The sequence below is a fragment of the Maniola hyperantus genome, chromosome 26, assembly GCF_902806685.2.
Source record: "Maniola hyperantus chromosome 26, iAphHyp1.2, whole genome shotgun sequence".
Lineage (NCBI taxonomy): Eukaryota > Metazoa > Arthropoda > Insecta > Lepidoptera > Nymphalidae > Maniola > Maniola hyperantus.
The window spans coordinates 4,589,864-4,612,674 of record NC_048561.1 but is presented as its reverse complement, the minus strand read 5'-3'; the positions used below and the strand labels follow the sequence as shown (position 1 = coordinate 4,612,674).

Below are 22,811 nucleotides of genomic sequence, written 5' to 3'. Positions count from 1 at the left end.
GCCGACCCTGTCTCGGCCACTCCTCCGCTTTTACGTCCCAATAAACCGCCCGCCTTTGAAGATGTCGATAAGGCCGAATGCCTGGCCGATAGCTTAGAAGCCCAATGCTCCCCGAGCACCATCTCTGTAGATAACTCCCACATAGAACTAGTCGAAAACAAACTAGCATCTATCTTCTCTTCCGCCCCAGATGGCGATCCAATCCTCCCGACGAATAGCGGCGAAGTTCGTCAAATTATCAAAGAATTTCACGCCAAAAAAGCCCCAGGCCCCGACTCTATTAATAACAAAACACTAAAGTTACTCCCCGATGTATTAATCAACCTCCTGGTTGTCATTTTCAACACCCTCATGGCGGGATGCTCCTTCCCCGACAGGTGGAAAGAAGCTACCGTTATAGGCATCCCCAAGCCAGGGAAACCTAGGAACCTCCCTACTAGCTACCGCCCCATTAGTTTGCTCAACACCCTTGGCAAGGTGTATGAGAAAGTCATCCTTAATCGACTTAGGTCCGTCGTAGAGGAGAAAAACCTCCTCAACGACGAGCAATTTGGCTTTCGAACCAGACACTCATGTGTTCATCAAGTGCACCGCCTCACGGAGCACATCCTTCTCGGTTTCAACCGATTCAAAACGAGAGGTATCCCAACGGGAGCCCTCTTCTTCGATGTAGCCAAAGCCTTCGACAAGGTGTGGCACGCCGGCTTGATCTACAAGCTTTACCATCTAGGCGTGCCCGAAAGACTCGTACGTTTACTACGAGAATTTCTCACCAATAGGGATATTCCGATACTAATAAATACTAGTAGGTACTCGATACTTTTGATTCGATACCAAGTATTTATTGTATCGAATCAATTTTGCGATACATAATCGGTATCGAAACAAAAATACTTGGTATCGAATCGAATCAGCAAACGCATCATACAGAACTAAGAGAGCAAAAACGAGGCAAAAACAGTCAGCTAATCAGGTTACCGAGTTACCGGTATTCGTCGCGTGGCGGCGTGAGTGACGCGTTGTCTCGCGCTGGGCTAGCCGAATTCGTCCGACTTCAGCCGAGCCCGCCCGAGCCGAAAGCGAGAGAAGAAAACACCCGCACCCGCTCGCAAATCATCTCGCCATTCCGCCATTGTGAAAGTGTTAAGTGATTGTTTACAAGTAATTTTATTAATTGTAATCATCAAATTCATCGGTTTATTCCAATGTTATCATGGCACCACCAAAATCTATAATATGGACACATTTTACCAAAACAAACGAAACAATTGCAAAATGTAAACAGTGTTTTAAGTCTGTGAAGTATTGTGGGAATACGTCGAATTTATTCAAGCATTCTAAAACTCATGGAATTTCTGTGGACAAAGGCAAATTACAGAAAAAAGAAAATAATAAGTCCAACGAAAGGTAGGATTCTAAACTTTTCTTTTTTTTTGCGATTGCTTTCCTAAGATGTTAAATAAAAAATCCTACCTACTCCTACCTATTTTATTTGTATAAAAAATAGTTTTGCAGCAGTGGTACTGTGATTGTCTTGTCTATATATTAATAATATATGAATAATAATTGATGACCGGTGATGAGATATTTCCTTTGTATAAATACGATTTAAACAATTTAAGGTTATGTGTTTGTTTTTGTTAGTGTAATAGTGTTGTTAAATGGCGGTAGTGTTGGAGTTGGTATTATCGATACTTTGAAGATTATCGATCTATCAAGTGTTAATTTTTGTTATTATGTTTCAGTTCAAAAAATACAATAGTGTTGGCCAACTCAAGGCATTTAATGGAAGATGATCAACCCCAAGCATCAACATCGAAAATTTCAGAAGATCGTGATGATTGCTCTAGTGTAACCACATTAACAAGTATGGACTCGGAGACTGCAAGGGAGCTATGTCTGAGCAATTCAATAAAGAATGCGTTTGAACGAATTTCATCTAATAAAGGTAAATAAATAGATATTTAATTAAATATTAGCAAAATAATATTAATACATATAGAATTAGTGTTAAAGAAAAATATATAAATATTTAATTTAATATTACATGTATTAAAATTGAGTTTTATTTTTAGCTGGTGGTACGAAGTATAACAGAATTGTTCAAGCATTGATATTTTTTATCTGTCAAGATATGCGTCCATTTAATATAGTTGAAGGTGAAGGCTTTTTACGACTTGTAAAAGAACTGGAGCCTACTTTTAAAGTTCCTGGCGCAAAGTATTTAAAGAAAATGACTACCGAAAAGTACGAAGCTTGTATAACTATTTGTAAGTCCAAATTATCCAAGATAGACAATTTCTGTTTAACGCTGGACATATGGACAGAGACAATGAATGAAGTAGGATTCATGGGCGTCACCATACATTTTGTAGAAAATGGTCAAATGTGTATGTATTATCTTGCAACTCGTGCATTAAGAGAGCGACATACAGCTGAATACATATCGGAAAACCTGCTGGATATTTTGAAAAAATGGAATATTCCACTTACCAAAATTCGTGCTGCTGTATCAGATAATGCCAGTTCAATGTTGGCTGCCATACGAATGTCTTTAGGCGAAAAAAAACATTTACCGTGTTTTGCCCATACTATTAACCTTGTAGTTGAAGAGGCACTAAAGTTGCCCAGTGTTAAATCAGCTGTTATAAAAGTACGAGAAATTGTTAATTGGATAAAAAATAGTGTTGTGCAGTCGGATAAGCTACGAAAAATCCAAATGCGTAATAATGTTTCGGCAGGATCAGTTTTAAAACTTATTGCAGATGTAAGAACTAGGTGGAACTCAACTTTTTTTATGTTAGAGCGATTTCTAAAGTTAAGAATAGTAATATCAGAAATTGTAATTGAGAGTGTAGTGGCTCCAAATTTGCCAAGTGCAGTGGAAATGGAAACCTTGAATGAGCTTACAACTGTATTAAAGCCTTTTGAATATGTAACAAGAGAATCATCGGGCCAAAAGTATGTAACAATCTCCAAAATTATACCAATGCTTAATTGCTTAACTACAGAACTGAATAGTATCACTCCAAACTCCGCTATCGTTAAAGAATGTAAGGATGTTTTATTGAGAGAGCTGAAAAGGAGGTATGGGATGATTGAATTAAACGATCATGCAGCCATTGCAACAATTCTAGACCCAAGGTTTAAAAATCTGCATTTCCAAGACCCCTCTGCATGCGGAAGAGCTATTCAAAAACTTAGAACCATGGTTGTCGGACAACTAAGTAGCCCAAGTGAGTCAGAAGATGATGTCTCATCTACTGCACCACCTGAATACGATTTTTGGAAACATCATAAAGAGTTAGCACATGGGCACAAGAAGAAAAAAAAATCTCATCAGGGAGATGAAGTTTCTCTTTATTTATCAAATCCAGTAGTTTCTCTTAAAAGCAACCCATTTGCAGAATGGGATGACATGAAGTTGGTGTTTCCTTGTCTGTACAAGTATGCACAGCAATATTTAATTGTTGTTGCAACATCAGTTCCTAGCGAGTGCCTTTTTTCCAAAGCCGGTGCAACAATGACACAAACAAGAAACAGATTGTCTTCTAAATACCTTGAACAGTTACTGTTTTTGGGCAATCTTAATGCTGAAGAGTTTTTTGTTTAAATTATAATAAGCCTAATAAACATTTATAATAAATAAATCGTTTTTTTCGTCTCAATTTTCTTTAAATTATTATCCTTCAACGTTCATTGATAGCACCCTCAAAATAATAAAATAAAAGTTCCAAAAAGTATCGATATCAGTAAGTATCGATACTTGAGGAGTACTTATTTGTATAGTATCGAAAAAAGATTTGAGTATTATCGAAATGAGTAAGTATCGATACTTAGGTGGTATCGGAAAATCCCTACTCACCAATCGAACTTTCCGCTACCGTCTGGATGGAACCCTATCCTCCCCAAGACCTCTTCGAGCAGGAGTCCCTCAGGGCTCCCTGCTCTCGCCACTTTTGTACGCGCTGTACACCAGCGACATTCCCAGATCCCCTCATGTTCATATAGCCCAGTTCGCGGATGACACCGCTCTATACAGCTCCGACTTAAACTACCGGAACGTTAAAGCTCGACTCCAAAAGGCAGTCAGTAGCCTAGGCCAGCGGTTCCCAAAAGGTGTTCCGCGGAACCCTGAGGTTCCGTGAAAGACCCTCAGGGGTTCCGCGAAAATTCAAGATTTCCATATTGTAAATCGTTTCACTTGTGATAATATTAAATTGACGTAATTTATTATTCATTTTCAATCAACTTGTTTTAAAATATTGCATTCCAAAATTCCATTTAGGCGCCATGTAGGTAGGTAGGTACGCTGTGCGTGTCACGTGTCGCGTCGCCCGGTCGCGCCGCTCGTCGTCCTCCCACCGCCCGCGCCGCTCGTCGTCCTCCCACCGCCCGCGCCGTTCGTCGCTCTCCCGCCGCCCGCGGCATACCGCGGCAGCTTGCGACCATTCAGTTGAGTCAATACGATTACTAGGACTGCACGTGATCAAGTTTTTGATACCAAATTTTAAAACTCGAAAATAAGCTAAGAATAAATTCCGTACCTAGATAGTGATTGTTTATAGTTTTACGAGCACTGTTTTAAGCAGGTATGTTTTTATTATTTTTACGTATTATAATGATAAATCAAATGCTACTTATAATAGTTCCACAAAAACAGGTCGTTTTTGCCTAAAATATTGCTGTGTTTTACTTACAGTTCACGATGGATAAATGGCTAAAACCTGGGATTGCTAAGGGGAAACGTGGTGCTAGCTTTGTGGACAGTAATGTTAATACTTATCAATCTAATCAAGCTTTTGACCAAGTCTCATCTTCACCAGAAGGAGAGACAATTGAAAAAAAAACGGAAATTACCAGTGGTGCTAGTTGTTCAGTAAGAACTTAATTCTATTTTTTATAATTTATTTCAATTTGTTAAAGTTATAGCATTTTTTTTTCAGGGTATTGGTACGGAAGACACTTTTGTTGAACAAAATCAGCAAAACACAGTGATACCATCTACTACCGACCATACTGAACGTCAAGCGGGAATATCTTCAAAAAAGAGAAAATATGATGAGTCCTATCTGTCCTATGGATTTATACCGATAGGGAATGCTGAAAATCCTGATGGAAAATGTGTTGTTTGCAGCAAGATTTTGTTGAATAGCTCCCTGGCACCTGCAAAGCTTAAGCGTCACCTTGATACTAATCATCCTCACCTCAAAAATAAAAACATTAGTTTTTTTGAAAGACAAAGAGATGTACATCAAGCAGGTGTGACCGCTTTACAAAAATATGCAAAAACTGATAATGAAAACGCCACGAAAGCCTCATTCATGCTAAGTTATAAGATTGCACGAGCTGGAAAACCTCACACAATAGCCGAGGATTTTTTGAAACCATGCATGACTGAAGTTGTTGCCTGCTTGCTTGGAGAGGATTCAGCTAAGAAAGTGGCAACGGTACAGTGTTCGAACAACATCGTATCTGACCGTATTCATAAGATTTCAGACCACATTGAAGATGAATTGATTGATAGATTGAAAGAGAGCAATGCATTTGCAATGCAACTGGACGAAAGTACGGATGTTGCCGGACTAGCAATACTGCTAGTTTTTGTCAGATATCCATACAGAGAATCTATCGAAGAAGATTTGTTTCTCTGTGCTCCTTTGGAGGCCAATACAACTGGAGAAGAAATTTTTAAAGTTATTGATGAATACATGAAAAAAAAACAAAATTGATTGGAATAAATGTATTGATGTATGCAGCGATGGAGCTGCAGCCATGATTGGTAAAGTAAAAGGAACAGTGTCAAGAATTAAAACTGTTGCGCAAAATTGTACTAGCAGTCATTGTATTTTACATCGTCATGCTCTTGCCGTGAAAAGAGTGCCATCTGATTTAAAACAAGTCCTTGATCAAGCCGTACAAATCGTCAATTTTGTGAAAACACGTCCACTGCAGTCAAGGCTATTCAAAAAAACGTGTGAAGACATGAAAAGTCAGCATCAATCACTCCTTCTACACACGGAAGTGAGGTGGCTTTCCAGAGGAAGGGTTTTAAACAGATTATATGAATTGCGCGATGAACTGAAAGTTTTCTTACAGACCCTTCCTTCGCCTGCAAGTGCTAGCTATCTTGAACTGTTACGAGACGAGCGATGGTTGATGAGATTGGCTTATTTGGCTGACATATTTGATAAACTGAACACAGTGAGCAGCTCTTTGCAGGGAAGAATGATAACCATATTTACAGTGAGTGACAAAGTATCTTCATTGAAAGAGAAAATCGCCTTGTGGATTGAATGTCTTGGACAAAAAAGGTATGAGTGTTTTCCACTACTTGAGCAATTTCTCAAAAAATATAATCATCTTCAAATCGCTACAGACGTAGAGATAAGTATACGTGAACATTTGACAAACCTAAAAACATCTTTGGAGGAATATTTTCCAGAAGAAAAGCTTCGGTTACGGGAAATCGAATGGGTCCGAAATCCATTTAGGATTAGTACCAAACCTTTAACACTGACTGTATTGGAATATGAAAATTTAATTGATATTAAAAATTCATCCACACTCCAACAACTTTTCGAATCTGAAGCTATCATGAACCCGAGTCAATTTTGGATTGGCCTGAAAAACGAATACCCGGGCATTGCTGAAAAAGCTATCATAGCATTACTCCCATTTGTGACAACTTACAGATGCGAGGCTGGGTTTTCAGCGTACGCCTACACGAAAAATAAGTTTAGGAGTAGGTTGAATGCTGCACCAGACCTCCGCATCCAATTGTCGGACATAAAACCTGACTTCGATGTAATTTTAAGGAAAACTATGAAGAGATTTCATTCATCACATTAAAATTTTTGTAATTACCTTTTCTTCTAACTAAGTAAATATTTTTATCTTAAAAAGTCTTTCTCTTAACATCAAACATTGCGGACACCAATCCAAAAAGCCTCAGATGGTGTGATTTCACGAAAAAAAATGTTGCTGTTAAGGCGGAAATATACTTACGTGGCGTGGCATGTCGTGGCGCGCCAGGATCATACGTTTTCATACATTTGACAGGACGTGACACGACAAGGCATTCAAGTATGTCTTTAACCATATTAAATGTATGAAACCGATATGCTTCTGGCGCGCTACCACACGCCACGAGATGTAAGTGTATTTCCGTCTTTAGTTTACTTCTTACTAAAAGCTAGGGTTCCGCCGAAAAATGGTGAAACAAAAAGGGTTCCGAAGCCAAAAGAATTCGGGAACCGCTGGCCTAGGCCACTGGTTCCGCCTTTGGAGGATAGAGGTTAACCCGGAGAAAAGCGCAGCAGTGCTCTTTCAAAAGTCCAAAAGGAAATCACAATACAAACTTCGACAGACTGAAATAACTCTTTACGACCGCCCCATTCCCTGGCAAACTAATACCAAGTACTTGGGTGTAACCTTTGATGACAAGATGAGCTTCGCCGCGCACATTCGTAGAGTCCGCAAGAACGCAGCGTATGTGCTCTCCCGTCTTTACCCCATGATTTGCGCAAAGAGCAAAATGTCACTTCGACATAAAGTCACGCTATACAAAACGTGCATCCGCCCAATAATGTCTTATGCCTGTGTTGCATTTGCACACCTGCCGCCCTCCTCTCTCAAACCTCTCCAAGTCCTACAGAATAAGTTTATGCGTACGGCCACTGGCTCCCCGTGGTACATGCGCAACGTGGACCTCCACAGAGACCTCCAACTCCCGACAATAGCTCATTACTTTAAACAGCTTTCCAAAAATTATTTTGAGAAAGCCATTAGACACCCCAACCCCCTAATAGTTGAGGCAGCGACTTACACCCCCGACCGAAACGACCCCCCAGATAAAAGACGCCCTAAGCACGTCCTTAACGACCCCGACGATCAAATCATGACCGACAATGCACCCTATCTCGTAGGGCTACACAATTCAACCTCATCACAGCGTCTTCGCCGGCGAAGACGAGGTCCCCGATTTCTAACGTCACCCGGACGTGGGCTCACGCCACGGCCTCGGGGGCGTACGGACTAACCAGTAGACCAACAACTCCACCCATCCCAACGTCACCCTAAGCCGAGGTCCGAGCCTAACAGGAGGCGCCCTTAGGAGGACGTTGCCCCCCGACCTCTCGAATTATTTCTTCGAGCCCTAGGGCTCACCCCCAGGCGGAGCTTCGCGCTCGCCAACCCCCCCGGTGACGCTGTAGCGGCCAGTAGGGCCTACGCAGCATAGTCAATCCGAAACAACACAAAAACAAAATGTATGCCGGTACAGTTCTCCTCCAGACCTAGTGGTAGCAGTACCTAGGAAATAAAGAAAATAGTGCTTCAACAAGTGTTTTCCTGAAGAATTCCAACCAATCCAGCATAGTGTGATGTGCAGAAGCGCACAGTTCCGACATTCTTAGGAGATGGAAGTATTCGCCCGGAATTTCAGGAAAGATCCCAAAGCAGCCATTACCCAACACTTGGACTGATCTCCATAAATAACCTTAAAGCAACCTATAATGGATAGTACCAGAGCTATCTGATAACGCTTGCCACTCCTGCAACGCACAACTAGGACGTAAGTAAAAAGAGTGGCAACGTTACAGTGGCGCTCAACGTGGATTAAAATATTTTGATATTTAATTTGAAAAAAAGTTTTGTTCTGTGCAATTTTGGGGTTATCACTGGGAATTATTAGTAGAAAAATAATAGTAAACCATCAATTTGGCTGAATATTATAAATTGTATGTATAAGTAAATGCCTTGTTTCACCGATAGACCACCAGTCACCAGCTCAGAGTAGAAACTACTCGCTCATTAATGTAAATAGATTAATCTAATTTAATATACTTATTTTAAGTTTAATTGTAATTGTGTATACCACCAATTGCTACAAAAATGGATAAATCTAGAGTAATACAGTTTCACTCTCTTCGTAAGGATGAATTGGTTTATGAGGTCTCCATTCGTTCGGATACTCCGGGAAACACCGTTGAGATCCTCAGACGGCAGACGAGAAAACTTATAGTTGAATGTCCATCTGAGGCTATCGTAGAAACATCTTTAAAGGCAGACTCTGAGTTTACAATTATTGAGGAGAAATTAAAGGAATTATAGCGCTACTGAGCGAGAGGCGTTAGCCGTAATCTTCTCAGTAGAAAAGTTTCAAGCATACCTAGGCTCTCGAACATTTAAAGTTCGTCCTCCCTCGACGCAATAGCCCTCCAATAGCAACAACCTCACAGCTGAGCCGTGGTCCTTACCACCCACGGTTAGCTGAACGAAGAGCAGCTGCGGTGCAGCGGCGCACTGGTGCACGGCGCGTGCCCAATGCAACCACAAGCAGCCAACCGACCACCTGACCTAAGGGTCATTGTGGAAGGTCCTCGACCACAGCGGGCTGAGCACGGTGGACAGCAGCAATAGCGTCGAGCTTCGAACCTGCCACTTGTCTTAAGGGTCACAGTGGTGAGGGGTTCGGAACAGCAACGGGTGGAGAGCTTCAGATATCCGCTGCGATCAACAGGTTTTTAAACCATATAGCTCCCCCCAAGTGTTAATAGTTATTTAACAGTGTCTCTTAGTGAGTAACAAGTAAACTCAATTTGAGTTGAGCACCTCTAGATTTTTTTACTAGTTCCTATCTAACCATACGGAACAGAAACTGTCACTCTTCCTACTGCTGATTCTGATGATAACAACAGAGTCAGGATCTGCCAACAAGTTTTTTGAAAATGCAAACATTTCTATAAACATAAACACTGACTTTAAAGTTAATGGAACTTTGACTCTGTTTGATTTTGGCAGGAGTCAGAATGATGATAATATTCTCCACCTTTTGAAAGGGAATGCACTCAAACATCTGGGAACCACCTTTTGAAAGGGAATGCACTCAAACATCTGGGAACCACCTTTTGAAAGGGAATGCACTCAAACATCTGGGAAACAGGAAGGAAGTATTGGAGACCATATTGAACAATTTGAAACCTGACTCCGTAGAATCCGAGGAGGAAGACCACACGGATAGAGAAATAGCTGGAAATAAAGGGAATAATGTGAGTACACTTAAGGGGGTCCAGAAACCCCCCTAAATTTAATTTCATTAAAAATAAATTAAATAAATGTAATTGATTGGACTCAGAATATTCAGTAACTTTACCAATTTTGGAAGATGTTATATCTGATTCCACACCATTCACTTCTTCTGGAAAACGTGGAAGACCGTGCATATCCGATACGGACTAGTCACAATCCAGTAAAATAAGGAAGAATACTTTGTTACTTAATGAATATGGATTTGAGCACATCTACGATGCATATCGTCAGGGATTACGTTCGATTGGAGAAAGCAGAAGCAAAACTTGTGGAAACTTTTTCGATGGAAGCTTGATTTCTTCAGACATTTTGTTCAAATGTCGTCATATTTTTAAAAAATTAACACAAACCAATATTAAACTATACCTTCCTCTTGAATCACTATCTATTGGTGAAAACCGCATTAAAATCCGTTGCGTAGTTCAAAAGATCTACGCGTTCATGCATACATACAGACAGCGGGAAGCGACTTTATTTTATACTATGTAGATATATAAAATCACAACACCAAGTTTTCCAAGAACAAACGTTAGGTATATTCTTCTGAACGGCCACCAAACTTTGTCATTAAGAAATGAACCATGACAGGCAACTTTTTCATGCTAATTTAGTTTAGAAGATAGAAATCATTCTCAATTTATACTTGAAATAGTTTGAATGATGATTATATGATATTTTGCAAATGCTGTGTACACATTTTATAGATACATTTATCAGCCTGTGTTTGTCTATAAGTGTCGTAGTTTGTGTTAAATTAATGTATTGTGTGTTCCTAATAAATAAAATAAATAAATAAATAATTATTTATTCAAAAGAGATTTGTAAATTGTTTTAAAAGCTCTTTTGAAATTATCAAAAAAAATTATAAGCAGTTGTTACTTGTTATATTTGTTATTTTTGTGTCCTTTTAATCTCTTTGGTTCGGAGAGCAGAGACTGACAAAATACTGGCAAGAAACTCCAGTCACCATTTTCCAAGAAATGAAAGGGCAAGAAACTTGTTGCATATTCTTTCAAACAAAATGATTATTATTATTGATATGAAATCACGATACCAAGTTTTCCAAGAGCAACTTTATAATTTTACTGAACAGCTGAACAGCTACCAAACTTTGTCATTAAGAAATGACAATGACAGGTGACTTTTTTCATGCTAATTTAGTGTAGAAGATAGAAATAATTCTTTATTTAGCCTTAAAATAAGTATTTTAAACAAATTCAACTAAGTATAGTTAAACTCCTCAAACATCATTCCACAAGTTTACTAAGTAGTTAAACTTGTGGAATGATGATTATTATTTATTCAAAAGAGATTTGTAAATTGTTATAAAAGCTCTTTTGAAATTTTCAAAAAAAATTATAGACAGTTGTTAATTGTTACATATTATGTTATGTTAACTTAGAAACTTTGATCAATTATTTTTGTCCTTTAAATCTCCTCGGCTGATTCTGGTTCGGAGACTGGAGAGCAGAGACTGACAAGATACTGGCTAGAAACTCCAGTGACCGTATTCCAAGAAATGAAACATCAAGAAACCTGTTGCATATTCTGGCAAACAAAATGATTATTATAATTGATATGAAATCACGACACGCAAGTTTTCCAAGAGCAACTTTATAATTTTTCTGAACAGAATTTTTAAGAAATTACCATGACAGGTAACTTTTTCATGCTAATTTTGTTTAGAAGATAGAAATCATTCTTTATTTAGCATTATTTATTATTTAGCCTTACAATAATTTGAATGATGATTTTTGTTTATTCAAAAGAGTTTGTAAATTGTTTTACAAGCTCTTTTGAAATTTTAAATTTTTTCTTTATAAGGCAACTTGTTATATTTGAACTTAGAAACTATTAACAATTATTCTTGTGTCCCTATCCTACTGACTGACTGAGACTGATCATGGCAAGAAACTCAACACCACTTTCCAAGAGCAACATTATAATTCTTTTGGGCAGCTGAACGACTAACTAACTGTGTCACTAAAAAATGACAACAGTATCCTTTTTATGCTAATCTTGTATTGAAGATAGAAATTCTTCTTTTTAGACTTAAAATAAACATTTTTATCAAGTTTAAGTAAGTAGTTAAGCTTGTGCAATGATGATTTTTATTTATTCAAAAGAGATTGTAAAATTGTTTTACAAGCTCTTTTGAAATTTAAAGAAAAATATGATAAACCAGGACATTTGAGATTCTTAGGGTACACAGCCAAAATTGACAAAGTAGAAGTTACTGTTAAGTCTGTAGTAGAGAAAATAAAGATCAAAAAAATAGAAATTAATTTCCTCATTTGCACTCTGATTGTGGAGCTTGTAACACTTTTTAGATCTTTTTATGACGAAGTTAGGACTGGGGTTTTAGAGTTAGGGAGTCAGTGGCAAAACGTGGAATAAAAAGATCTTGTGATGGGAAAGCAGTATCAACAACTAGACAACAGGAGAACACACAAAATATATCCCAGTATGGGTTAACCAATCAGCACATTGCTCTCCTTCAAGGTATAACATTGGCGCCAGAAAGACGAACGGGTGTTTTGCGTAGTTTAGGGCCACTTACTCAAGCAATTTTGTTGATAATGGAGGACAAATTTACATTATTTTTATGTTCTAGAATAAGTTTGGTATTTTTGTTGTTTGTATCTTCCTATGAATAAAATTAAAAAAATATATATATTGTAGGTAGTTGTAGAGCAGAGACTGACAAGATACTGGCAAGAAACTCCAGTCACCATTTTCCAAGAAATGTAACGACAAGAAACTTGTTGCATATTCTGGCAAACAAAATGATTATTTATGAAATCAGAACACCAAGTTTTCCACGAGCAACGTCATCATGATATTCTTCTGAACGGCTACCAAACTTTGTCATTAAGAAATGAGCACGACAGGCAACTTTTCATGCTAATCTTGTGTAGAAGATAGAAATACTTCTTTTTTAGCCTTAAAATAAGTATCAAGTTTAACTCAGTAGTTAGGCTTGTGGAATGATGATTTATAGTTCTTTTCAAAAGAGATTGCAAATTGTTTAACAAGCTCTTTTGAAATTTTAATTTTTTTATAGGTAGGTAAGTACTTAGATGTACTGAGATGAAACAGCAAGGAATGAATTGCATATTCTGGCTAGTAAAATGATTATTCATATGACATCATAACACCAACAAAAAGAGAGGTTTATAAATATCAAATAACGTGTTAAAATATAAATCCCCTTCCTTTCCGACAACCTTGTTGTTTCTTATTTGGTTATCTTACGAAGTTTATATGAATATATAAACATATAAATAATGAATAAGATCATACACTGGTCTGAGAAGAAGCCCACAACAAACTCAAAATGTACCTACCTACCTATTGGTCTGGTACCTTCAGACTTAAGACACAAAAACCATGAAATGACACTGCCAGAGCTCCAAACATGCGCTGGTCTGAGAATCCCATAACTTTAAAAATCAAATTCGCTTCGATATTATTTACCAAAAATATTGACTAAGTAATACATTCAAGTTACGAACCAACAGGGTATAGGGTATATACCAACAGGATATTCAGAATTTACGATTGGTAAAGGAAACGACACTTTTCAATCAATAGCTTAGAAAGAAATATACGACACGTTCGTCGAAGAAATAATACACGTGAAAAATTATACCTGTTAGGACGCCATGTTGTTCAAATGTTTTCAATTTAAGACGTCCCTGGACAGCACTCAACTGGAAACCATTAACGTGCCATTAACGAATAGATGACACAGATTTTCATTTTCCCTGTTAACCCAACGTTAGCCACGTTGTTTTTTGTGATTTGATTAAAATTGGTATTTTAACTTTTATGTATGTCTTGGAAGCCATGACTTGACGCTTGCGACCGGTCGAAAAAGAAAAATTGTTGGTGCAGTGTTACCAGGGCTTGATTTCACTTTATCCCATACTTGGTCTCAATTTACCCTAGATTTCTATTGAATTTCTATAGATATCTCATGCGGCCACCCCGAGCCGAGTTAAATTATACAGTATAGTTTCCATGATTAAACCGTTGGTGATTGAGGATGATTGATATTGTTTGAAACACTTCTTTGTTTTCTGTCGCAACTTTATTTGGTAGAAACTAGTAACAGTGGTATAATTTTTTAGAGTACTAGTAATTTTTTTTTTTGCGTAAATATGATATATTTTGAAAGGTTTTATGTGTTCCTTGAGGTTGCTGAACAATTTACAGTACAAAAAAGGTAAATAGTTGTATATTTTGTTTCATTGGACTTTTATACTGTAGGGTAGTTCAATGTCTTGACATTGCTACTCTACGGCTTGGGAGCTTTACTAACTTTGTAAATGAAACATTTAAGTTTTAATGTTTTAAATATGGGTTTTTTTATAATTTAAGAAAATATTAACCACTGCACAATATAACATATCGATATAATTAATTCATTATAACAGACTCATGTAAACCCTATGTACTTTTTCTGAATCCCTGTGTGTAGTGGGTGTATACTAGCTTAAGGATTAATAATAAAGTGGTCCAGGTAAAGAATAGAAGTGTTTAAAATAATATCACATATAGAACTTACAACCCACAATTCTGCACCGTTGACTCACAAAGTTAAACATAATTCTAAAGTAGATATTTCTCTCTCTAAAATGGTAATCAAGCTGCGCGATTGCGGGAGAATGACAGCTACAATGTCACGATCGCAATCCCCTCCGATTGGTTAACGCTCGCTCACTATTGGCTACAATGCATTGTTGCAACAAGAGTAGCACAAATTCAGCCAATCAGAACAATAATTGAGATTGTAATAATGATTGATGCAGGTTTTAGCCAATCGCCCTACTGGGCAGAAAGTTGACACAAGGTTTGTGGTATATCTTTAAATTGTATTTTATTACTAATAATAATAATTATATCTTCTCGGTAGGAAAGGCATTCCGAACCAGTGCTAGATGCATCTGACGATTCAAAAATACTTGTAAAAGTTTAATAAATAAACGAATAAATTAATTTTAAAAAAAAAATATTAATTTATTAATTTATTTATTTGAAATCATGGTTTTAAGGATAACCTCCTTATAAGTTTAACAAGCGTTTTATTAGGGGCAATCTTTAAAAGTACACCAAACAATACCTACAACACCCAAAAATAAATTATTAAATTCATACCCTAAAATTACCCTGCTGGTTCAGTTTTACCCTAAATCTAAGGAGAACACCTTAAAATGGCACCACTGCAAATAGAAAAATGCATAGACAAATCGAACGAATTCATAGATTATAGAGAGCAACGACCACAAATGTGCGATATCCGTTAAGGCTATACACACGAACCAATTTGTTCATAGTGGTGATTATATTATATTCTTTGGTTCATAGATTTGTCCCAACTTGTCACCGCAACTTGCCCTCAAACACAAAGTCGCAAAAGTCTGTAAGAATTTTCCATAGAGATTTTTCTGATTTCCCGATACAGTGCAACAAGGCTATCTTGGCGCGTGCCAAAAATCTTTTTTTTTTTTTTTTTAAAGAATATTAGCCATATTAAATGACTAATATTCCCCTTTCCTCTCCAACTAAGCGTCAGGCTTGTGCTAGGAGTAGGTACGACAATAGTGCAACGGGCGGGATTTGAACCGTCGACCTAATCTGATGATGAATCTGACCTAATAAAATGTATTGAGGCTCTAATCAGAACCAACGTTGCCGTCAAGTGTCCCCTTTGTTCTTGCTTGATTCAAAGAATTTGCAAGTAGGTACCTAGGTACTGAATATTCTCGTGGCCTTTGTTCTCCAACAGCGCCCCCCTATCAACGTCATTCAAGTGCCAAGAGAGCCTTGTCGCTCTGTAGGTAAACGGTGTTTTGCCGACCATCCGTGATCCGACCATCCGACCATAGACTATACATATAGCATCCTACCTCGGAGTAAATGTATTCTGTGCATAGCATAGATTAATATGCATAGTGTGCATCCGACAGCGGCCCTTTCGCGCGAAAAGTAGTACAGTTCGAAAATCGAACCTCGTAATATTATGTATTTGGATGGTACCTAAATAAACTACTAACTAACCTAACAGAGTTCAAAATCCAAACGCAAAATAATTGTTGGTACAACTAAATAATTTTTGTAACTAAATAATTTAAGACTATAACACTGACCACGAATAATATTGTTCTAAAATGTACGGAATTGCATGCACTACAATTATAATTGCTAAAAATTTGTATATAATACCTATTAGAGGCACTTACTTCTCTAGCAGTTGTGTTTTGTGTTGATTACTATTGTTGTGTTGTTAATTTTACCTAAATAGCGTTTTTGTGGTGTCCAAATGTGTTACACAAACCGTTTCTGGAATAATTTTATGGAATACTTGAAAATCATATTTTGTTAGTGTGAGGCTCTAGGTATGTCATAAAGAAAACCTAAATATCTTGTTTTACATCCATACTAATATTATAAATGACAAAGTGTGTCTGTCTGTCTGCCAGCCTTTCACGGCCCATCCGTTCAATCGATTTTGACGAAATTTGGTAGGTACAGAGATAGCTTGTATACTAGGGAAGGACATAGGCTACTTTTTTATCCCGGAAAATCAAAGATGTCCCACGGGATTAAAAAAAACCAAAATCCACGCGGACGAATTCGCGGGCATCATCTAGTTGATAATAATAGTATGTACCTGAGTACATAATATTTTTCTTATGGAATGTGGTTTACAATAGCCGGCAGGAAATATTGTACCTACATCAACCTTTAGAATGACATTTTGGCTTTGTAGACTGTTGCCTCCGTCACTCATACCTATGTGTTGGTGATGTTGTGTCTGTCTCAACAACAGAGACAATGCTCTACAAAACCGCTATCTCTTTCTAAAGGTTGATGTACAATATTTTCTGCCGGGTACTGTATAATATGCGGCAAAAAGTAATGTACATCGGACATGAGAATGACATTTCTGCTTTGTAGAGCATTGTCTCTGTCATTCATAACTATGTGATGTTTTGTCTGTCTCAACGACAGAGACAATGCTCTATGAAACCGCTATCTCTTTCTAAAGGTTGATGTACAATATTTTCAACCGGGTACTGTACCGTACATGTTAGTTATTCAGTTTTTCAAGTTCACTAAGCTATCACCGCTTCATCATCATCATCATCATGATGATCAACCCATCACCGGTTCACTACAGAGCACGGGTCTCCTCTCAGAGTGAGAAGGGTTTTGGCCATAGTCTACCACCTTGGCCAAGTGCGGATTGGCAGACTTCACACACCTTTGAGAACATTATGGAGAACTCTCAGCCATGCAGGTTTCCTCACGATGTTTTCCTTTACCGTTAAATCAAGTGATATTTAATTAATTAAAGCGCACATAACTCCGAAAAGTTAGAGATGCGTGCCCGGGATCGAACCCCCGACCTCCGATTAGAAGGCGGACGTCCTAACCACTGGGCTATCACCGCTTCACTCATTCCATATGCTGAATATTCCAGGTCTCATGGTGGAAGGTGCTACAAGATTCCAGGATCATAGTTACAATGCAATCAATATGAATGGTAAGCATTTTATTTGTTACTAGCATTATGCTCGCGACTTCGTCCGAGTGGACTGCACGAATTTCAAACCCCTATTTCACTTCCTTAGGGGTTGAATTTTCAAAAATCCTTTCTTAGCGGATGCCTATGTCATAATAGCTATCTGCATGCCAAATTTCAGCCTGATCCGTCCAGTAGTTTGAGCTGCGCGTTGATAGATCAGTCAGTCAGTGAGTTAACTCTTCTTTTTATATATTTTTGTCCCCGGGATGCAAGCTATCTCTTTGCCAAATGTCCTCAAAATCAGTTTAGCATTTGATTATTAAAAAGGTAATGTATAGAAACTTTCCCATTTAAAATATTGGTTTTTTTTAAATATGGTTTTCTTTATTCTGGGTTCGATTCCCGACTGTGTTGATTTTAAATCGAGCTCAAAGTCTCGGTTTTGATTCGCGGGGTGACCACTTGTCCTCATGTGTGATTTGGTGATTTCGCGTGAATATTTCTTTAATAAAGTAATCAATCAGTCTCGGGTTCGATTCCTGGTTACAATTTTGTTTTTTTTTCGGTTAAATTCATTATATATTAGATGAAAAAAGTTTTTTTGGTGTAACCACCTATCATCTAATGTGTTTTTTATGGATTTTCAGATGCTGAGGTGTCATCATCATCATCATCATCATCATCATGAACCAATAGACGTCGACTGCTGGACATAGGTCTCTTGTAGGGACTTCCACACGCCACGGTCTTGCGCCCCGCCTGGATCCAGCGGCTCCCTGTGACTCGAGGTGTAGTTTCAAGATAAAGGTCCCAGCTTCGATTCTTGCGGTGACCACTTACCACAAAGGTAAATTGAATATTTTTGTTGAAGTTTTTCCTTTGTTCTTGGGTCGATTCCTGTCTGTGTTGATTTTGAATTGAACCAAAAGACCCAGGTCCAATTTTTGGAGTGACCACTTCTTCTTCTTCGCTCTTGGAGTGACCACTTACCACCAAGTGTAATTATATTTTTTTCCTAAGTTAGAGGTATCGGGTTTGATTCCTGCAGTATAAGACTGTGTCACTTGCAGTCAAGCGTGAATTTTAATATCACGCAGGAGTCCCAGGTTTGATTCTGGTGTGACCACTTACCATGAAGAATGTAAGTGAATCAGACTCGTGTTCGACTCCTGGTTGCATCAATTTATGTAACACTAGATGACGCCCCCGACTTTGTCCGCATGGATTAATATTTTTAAAAATCCCGTGGGAACTGTTTGATTTTCCGGGATAAAAAGTAGCCTATGTCCTTTTCCGAGATGCAAGCTATCGTTGTACCAAATTTCGTCAAAATCGGTTGAATGGATGGGCCGTGAAAGGCTAGCAGACAGACAGACAGACAGGCGAAAGTTTTAATATATAATATTAAGTATGGATTTGCTTCGATTCATTGAAATTAGATAAAAACTAGGTCAACAGGAAGTACCCTGTAGGTTTCTTGACAGACCGACAGACAGACAGACAACAAGAAGTGATCCTATAAGGGTTCCGTTTTTTCTTTTGAGGTAAAGAACCCTAAAAATGTTGTTAGTGTAACCACTTACCATCTAATTTGTTTCTCTTATGGAAGTTTCAGGTGAGGTGAAGTTTCATGATAGAAGTCCTTGGTTCGATTCTCGCGGTGACGGCTTACCATCAAATGTGTTTATCGACAGCAACGAGTCTACTTTACGGTAAATAACAATTTTTATTTTATTTTTTCCTTATAATCGGTTCGATTCCCGCAATTGTGTTGATTTTAAATTGAAGTAAGGACCCCAGGTTTGAAATTTTGAATCTTGAGATGACCACTCACTATCAAGCGTAACTGTCAGTGGTAAATTGCACTCTACTTAAGAGGTCGTGGGTTCGATTCTTGGGATGACACCTTACCGTCAAAGTTATGCTTTTCTTATTCTGGGTTCGATTCCCAACTGTTGATTTAAATCTCGGGGTGACCACTTACCACTTGATGGTAACTGGTCACATGCGTACTTCTTAAGCTAGAGGTCTCAGGTTCGATTAGTACGGAACCCTCGGTGCGCGAGTCTGATTCGTACTTGGCCCATTTTTTTTAGTGAAAACACTTCAATGCGTTTCGAGCTCGCTATCGCAATAATATTAACTACTGCGACTTCGTCCGCGTGGATTTAGGTTTTTTGAAATCCCGTGGGAACTCTTCAACTTTCCGGGATAAAAAGTAGCCTATGTCCTTCCCCGGGATGTAAGCTAACTCTGTACCAAATTTCATCAAAATCGGTTGAACGGATGGGCCGTGAAAAGTTAGCAGACAGACACACTTTCGCATTTATAATATTAGTATGGATTGAATTATTTTGAACTAGATGATGCCTTAGGTTTATAAAAATCCCGTGGGAACTCTTTGATTTTCCGGGATAAAAAGTAGCCTATGTCCTTCCCCAGGATAAAAGTTATCCCTGTACCAAATTACGTCGAAATCGGTTGAACGGATAGGCCGTGAAAGGCTAGCGGACAGACAGACAGACAGACTTTCGCATTTATAATATTAGTATGGATGTGATTATTAGTATTTTATTATCTTCATTTACTTATCACCGGTCCACTACTGAGTACGTGTTTCTTTTCAGAATGAAAATGGCTCAGGCTGTAGTCCACCACGCTGGCCAAGTGCGGAGTAAGCAGATTAGCTGTTACCCTTCTCAGAATGAAAATGGCTCAGGCTATAGTCCACCACGCTGCACGCTGGCCAAGTGCGGAATAAGCAGATTAGCAGTTTCCTTTCTCAGAATGAAAATGGCTCAGGCTGTAGTCCACCACGCTGGCCAAGTGCGGAGTAAGCGGATTAGCAGTCTCCACAAACTTTTTGTTGCTTCTCAGAATGAAAATGGCTCAGGCTATAGTCCACCACGCTGCACGCTGGCCAAGTGCGGAATAAGCAGATTAGCAGTTTCCTTTCTCAGAATGAAAATGGCTCAGGCTGTACTCCACCACGCTGGCCAAGTGCGGAGTAAGCGGATTAGCAGTCTCCACAAACTTTTTGTTGCTTCTCAGAATGAAAATGGCTCAGGCTGTAGTCCACCACGCTGGCCAAGTGTGAAATAAGCGGATTAGCAGTTTCCACAAACTTTTTGATGCTTCTCAGAATGAAAACAGCTAAGGCTGTAGTCCACCAAGCTGGCCAAGTGCGGAGTAAGCGGATTAGCAGTCTCCACAAACTTTTTGATGCTCCTCAGAATGAAAATGACTCAGGCTGTGGTCCACCACGCTGGCCAAGTGCGGAGTAAGCGGATTAGCAGTCTCCACAAACTTTGTGATGCTTCTCATAATGAAAATGACTCAGGCTGTGGTCCACCACGCTGGCCAAGTGCGGAGTAAGCGGATTAGCAGTCTCCACAAACTTTGTGATGCTTCTCATAATGAAAATGACTCAGGCTGTGGTCCACCACGCTGGCCAAGTGCGGAGTAAGCGGATTAGCAGTCTCAGCACACTTTTTGATGCTTCTCATAATGAAAATGACTCAGGCTGTGGTCCACCACGCTGGCCAAGTGCGGAGTAAGCGGATTAGCAGTCTCCACAAACTTTGTGATGCTTCTCATAATGAAAATGACTCAGGCTGTGGTCCACCACGCTGGCCAAGTGCGGAGTAAGCGGATTAGCAGTCTCCACAAACTTTTTGATGCTTCTCAGAATGAAAATGACTCAGGCTGTGGTCCACCACGCTGGCCAAGTGCGGAGTAAGCGGATTAGCAGTCTCCACAAACTTTGTGATGCTTCTCATAATGAAAATGACTCAGGCTGTGGTCCACCACGCTGGCCAAGTGCGGAGTAAGCGGATTAGCAGTCTCCACAAACTTTGTGATGCTTCTCAGAATGAAAATGACTCAGGCTGTGGTCCACCACGCTGGCCAAGTGCGGAGTAAGCGGATTAGCAGTCTCCACACACTTTTTGATGCTTCTCAGAATGAAAATGACTCAGGCTGTGGTCCACCACGCTGGCCAAGTGCGGAGTAAGCGGATTAGCAGTCTCCACACACTTTTTGATGCTTCTCAGAATGAAAATGACTCAGGCTGTGGTCCACCACGCTGGCCAAGTGCGGAGTAAGCGGATTAGCAGTCTCCACAAACTTTTTGATGCTTCTCAGAATGAAAATGACTCAAGCTGTAGTCCATCACGCTGGCTTAGTGTGGATTAGTAGTCGCCACATAGTCTTATGAGAACATTGTAAAGGTTTGCATGTTTTTTTTTTTGTTCTTTTAGAGGAGCCTTTAACTTTGATCGTGCGGTGAAACTAAAAAGTTTTGGCTTTAAAAATGAAATAATGTAAACTACAGTTACATAAATTATTATTTTAACTCTACTAACGGAAAACATCCTAAATGTGATAGTGGATTGCGTACACACGAGTGCGAGTTTAAAAACCGAGCCGAAGGCGAGGTTTTTAACATCGCACGAGTGTTGTTTCCAGACACGTCCCCCATTTAGGATGTTTTCCGTTAGTAGAGTTAAAATAATAATTTATGTAACTGTAGTTTACATTATTTCATTTTTAAAGCCAAAACTTTTTAGTTTCACCGCACGATCAAAGTTAACGCACCTCACAAACAACACACAAAACGGATATCTGTTATATGTTCACAGAGTGATCTGCGAGCAGCGCGCGCTGAGTACAGTTTTTGGGAATTTCGAAGAGATACAAAATATCAGAGGATGACCGGACGCGGTAAAGGCGGCAAGGGATTGGGGAAAGGTGGTGCCAAGCGTCACAGGAAAGTGCTGCGTGACAACATCCAAGGTATCACGAAGCCGGCCATCCGTCGTCTGGCACGCAGAGGTGGTGTGAAACGTATATCCGGTCTGATATACGAGGAGACCCGCGGCGTGTTGAAAGTGTTCCTGGAGAACGTGATCCGCGACGCCGTCACATACACTGAGCACGCCAAGAGGAAGACCGTCACCGCCATGGACGTCGTTTACGCTCTGAAACGTCAGGGTCGCACCCTGTACGGCTTCGGAGGTTAATGACTCCTCTCTCTTAATTCGTATTCCAATTAATACGATAAAAAAGGCCCTTTTCAGGGCCGCATATATTTCTATTGTTTTATTACCAATCTATTTATGCATCGACTCATTTAAATATTTTTACACACTTACACTTACGCACACCTAATGCAGTGTCGAATCAG

The 22,811-nt window shown here is 39.0% G+C and overlaps 2 protein-coding genes and 2 long non-coding RNA genes across 4 annotated transcripts; all 4 read left to right on the top strand.

The window, feature by feature from the left end:
• The first annotated feature begins 769 nt into the window (after positions 1-769).
• On the top strand, positions 770-3,730 carry LOC117994134 (uncharacterized). The gene is made up of 2 exons (XR_011238271.1): positions 770-1,948; positions 2,076-3,730. It is a non-coding gene; the product is annotated as an uncharacterized lncRNA (long non-coding RNA).
• A 395-nt stretch (positions 3,731-4,125) lies between these two features.
• LOC117994135 (zinc finger BED domain-containing protein 5-like) lies at positions 4,126-7,255 on the top strand. Its single transcript, XM_034982019.2, has 3 exons — positions 4,126-4,592; positions 4,703-4,879; positions 4,947-7,255. Exons 2-3 carry the CDS (start codon positions 4,709-4,711, stop codon positions 5,730-5,732), a joined length of 957 nt encoding a protein of 318 aa, XP_034837910.2. The 5' UTR covers positions 4,126-4,592; positions 4,703-4,708; the 3' UTR covers positions 5,733-7,255.
• Positions 7,256-16,179: 8,924 nt separating this feature from the next.
• LOC138404232 (uncharacterized) lies at positions 16,180-18,382 on the top strand. The gene is made up of 3 exons (XR_011238248.1): positions 16,180-16,493; positions 17,582-17,644; positions 18,274-18,382. It is a non-coding gene; the product is annotated as an uncharacterized lncRNA (long non-coding RNA).
• A 3,887-nt stretch (positions 18,383-22,269) lies between these two features.
• LOC117994522 (histone H4) lies at positions 22,270-22,806 on the top strand. Its single transcript, XM_034982455.2, has one exon. The coding sequence runs from the start codon at positions 22,336-22,338 to the stop codon at positions 22,645-22,647; it is 312 nt and encodes a 103-aa protein (XP_034838346.1). The 5' UTR covers positions 22,270-22,335; the 3' UTR covers positions 22,648-22,806.
• Positions 22,807-22,811: the final 5 nt, after the last annotated feature.

Bases quoted from the DNA above. Each gene is read 5' to 3' on its own strand.
- LOC117994135 (XM_034982019.2), top strand. From the start codon at position 4,709: ATGGATAAATGGCTAAAACCTGGGATTGCTAAGGGGAAACGTGGTGCT. The intron at 4,880-4,946 runs GTAAGAACTTAA...TTTTTTTTTCAG, and splicing joins CCAGTGGTGCTAGTTGTTCA to GGTATTGGTACGGAAGACAC.
- LOC117994522 (XM_034982455.2), top strand. From the start codon at position 22,336: ATGACCGGACGCGGTAAAGGCGGCAAGGGATTGGGGAAAGGTGGTGCC.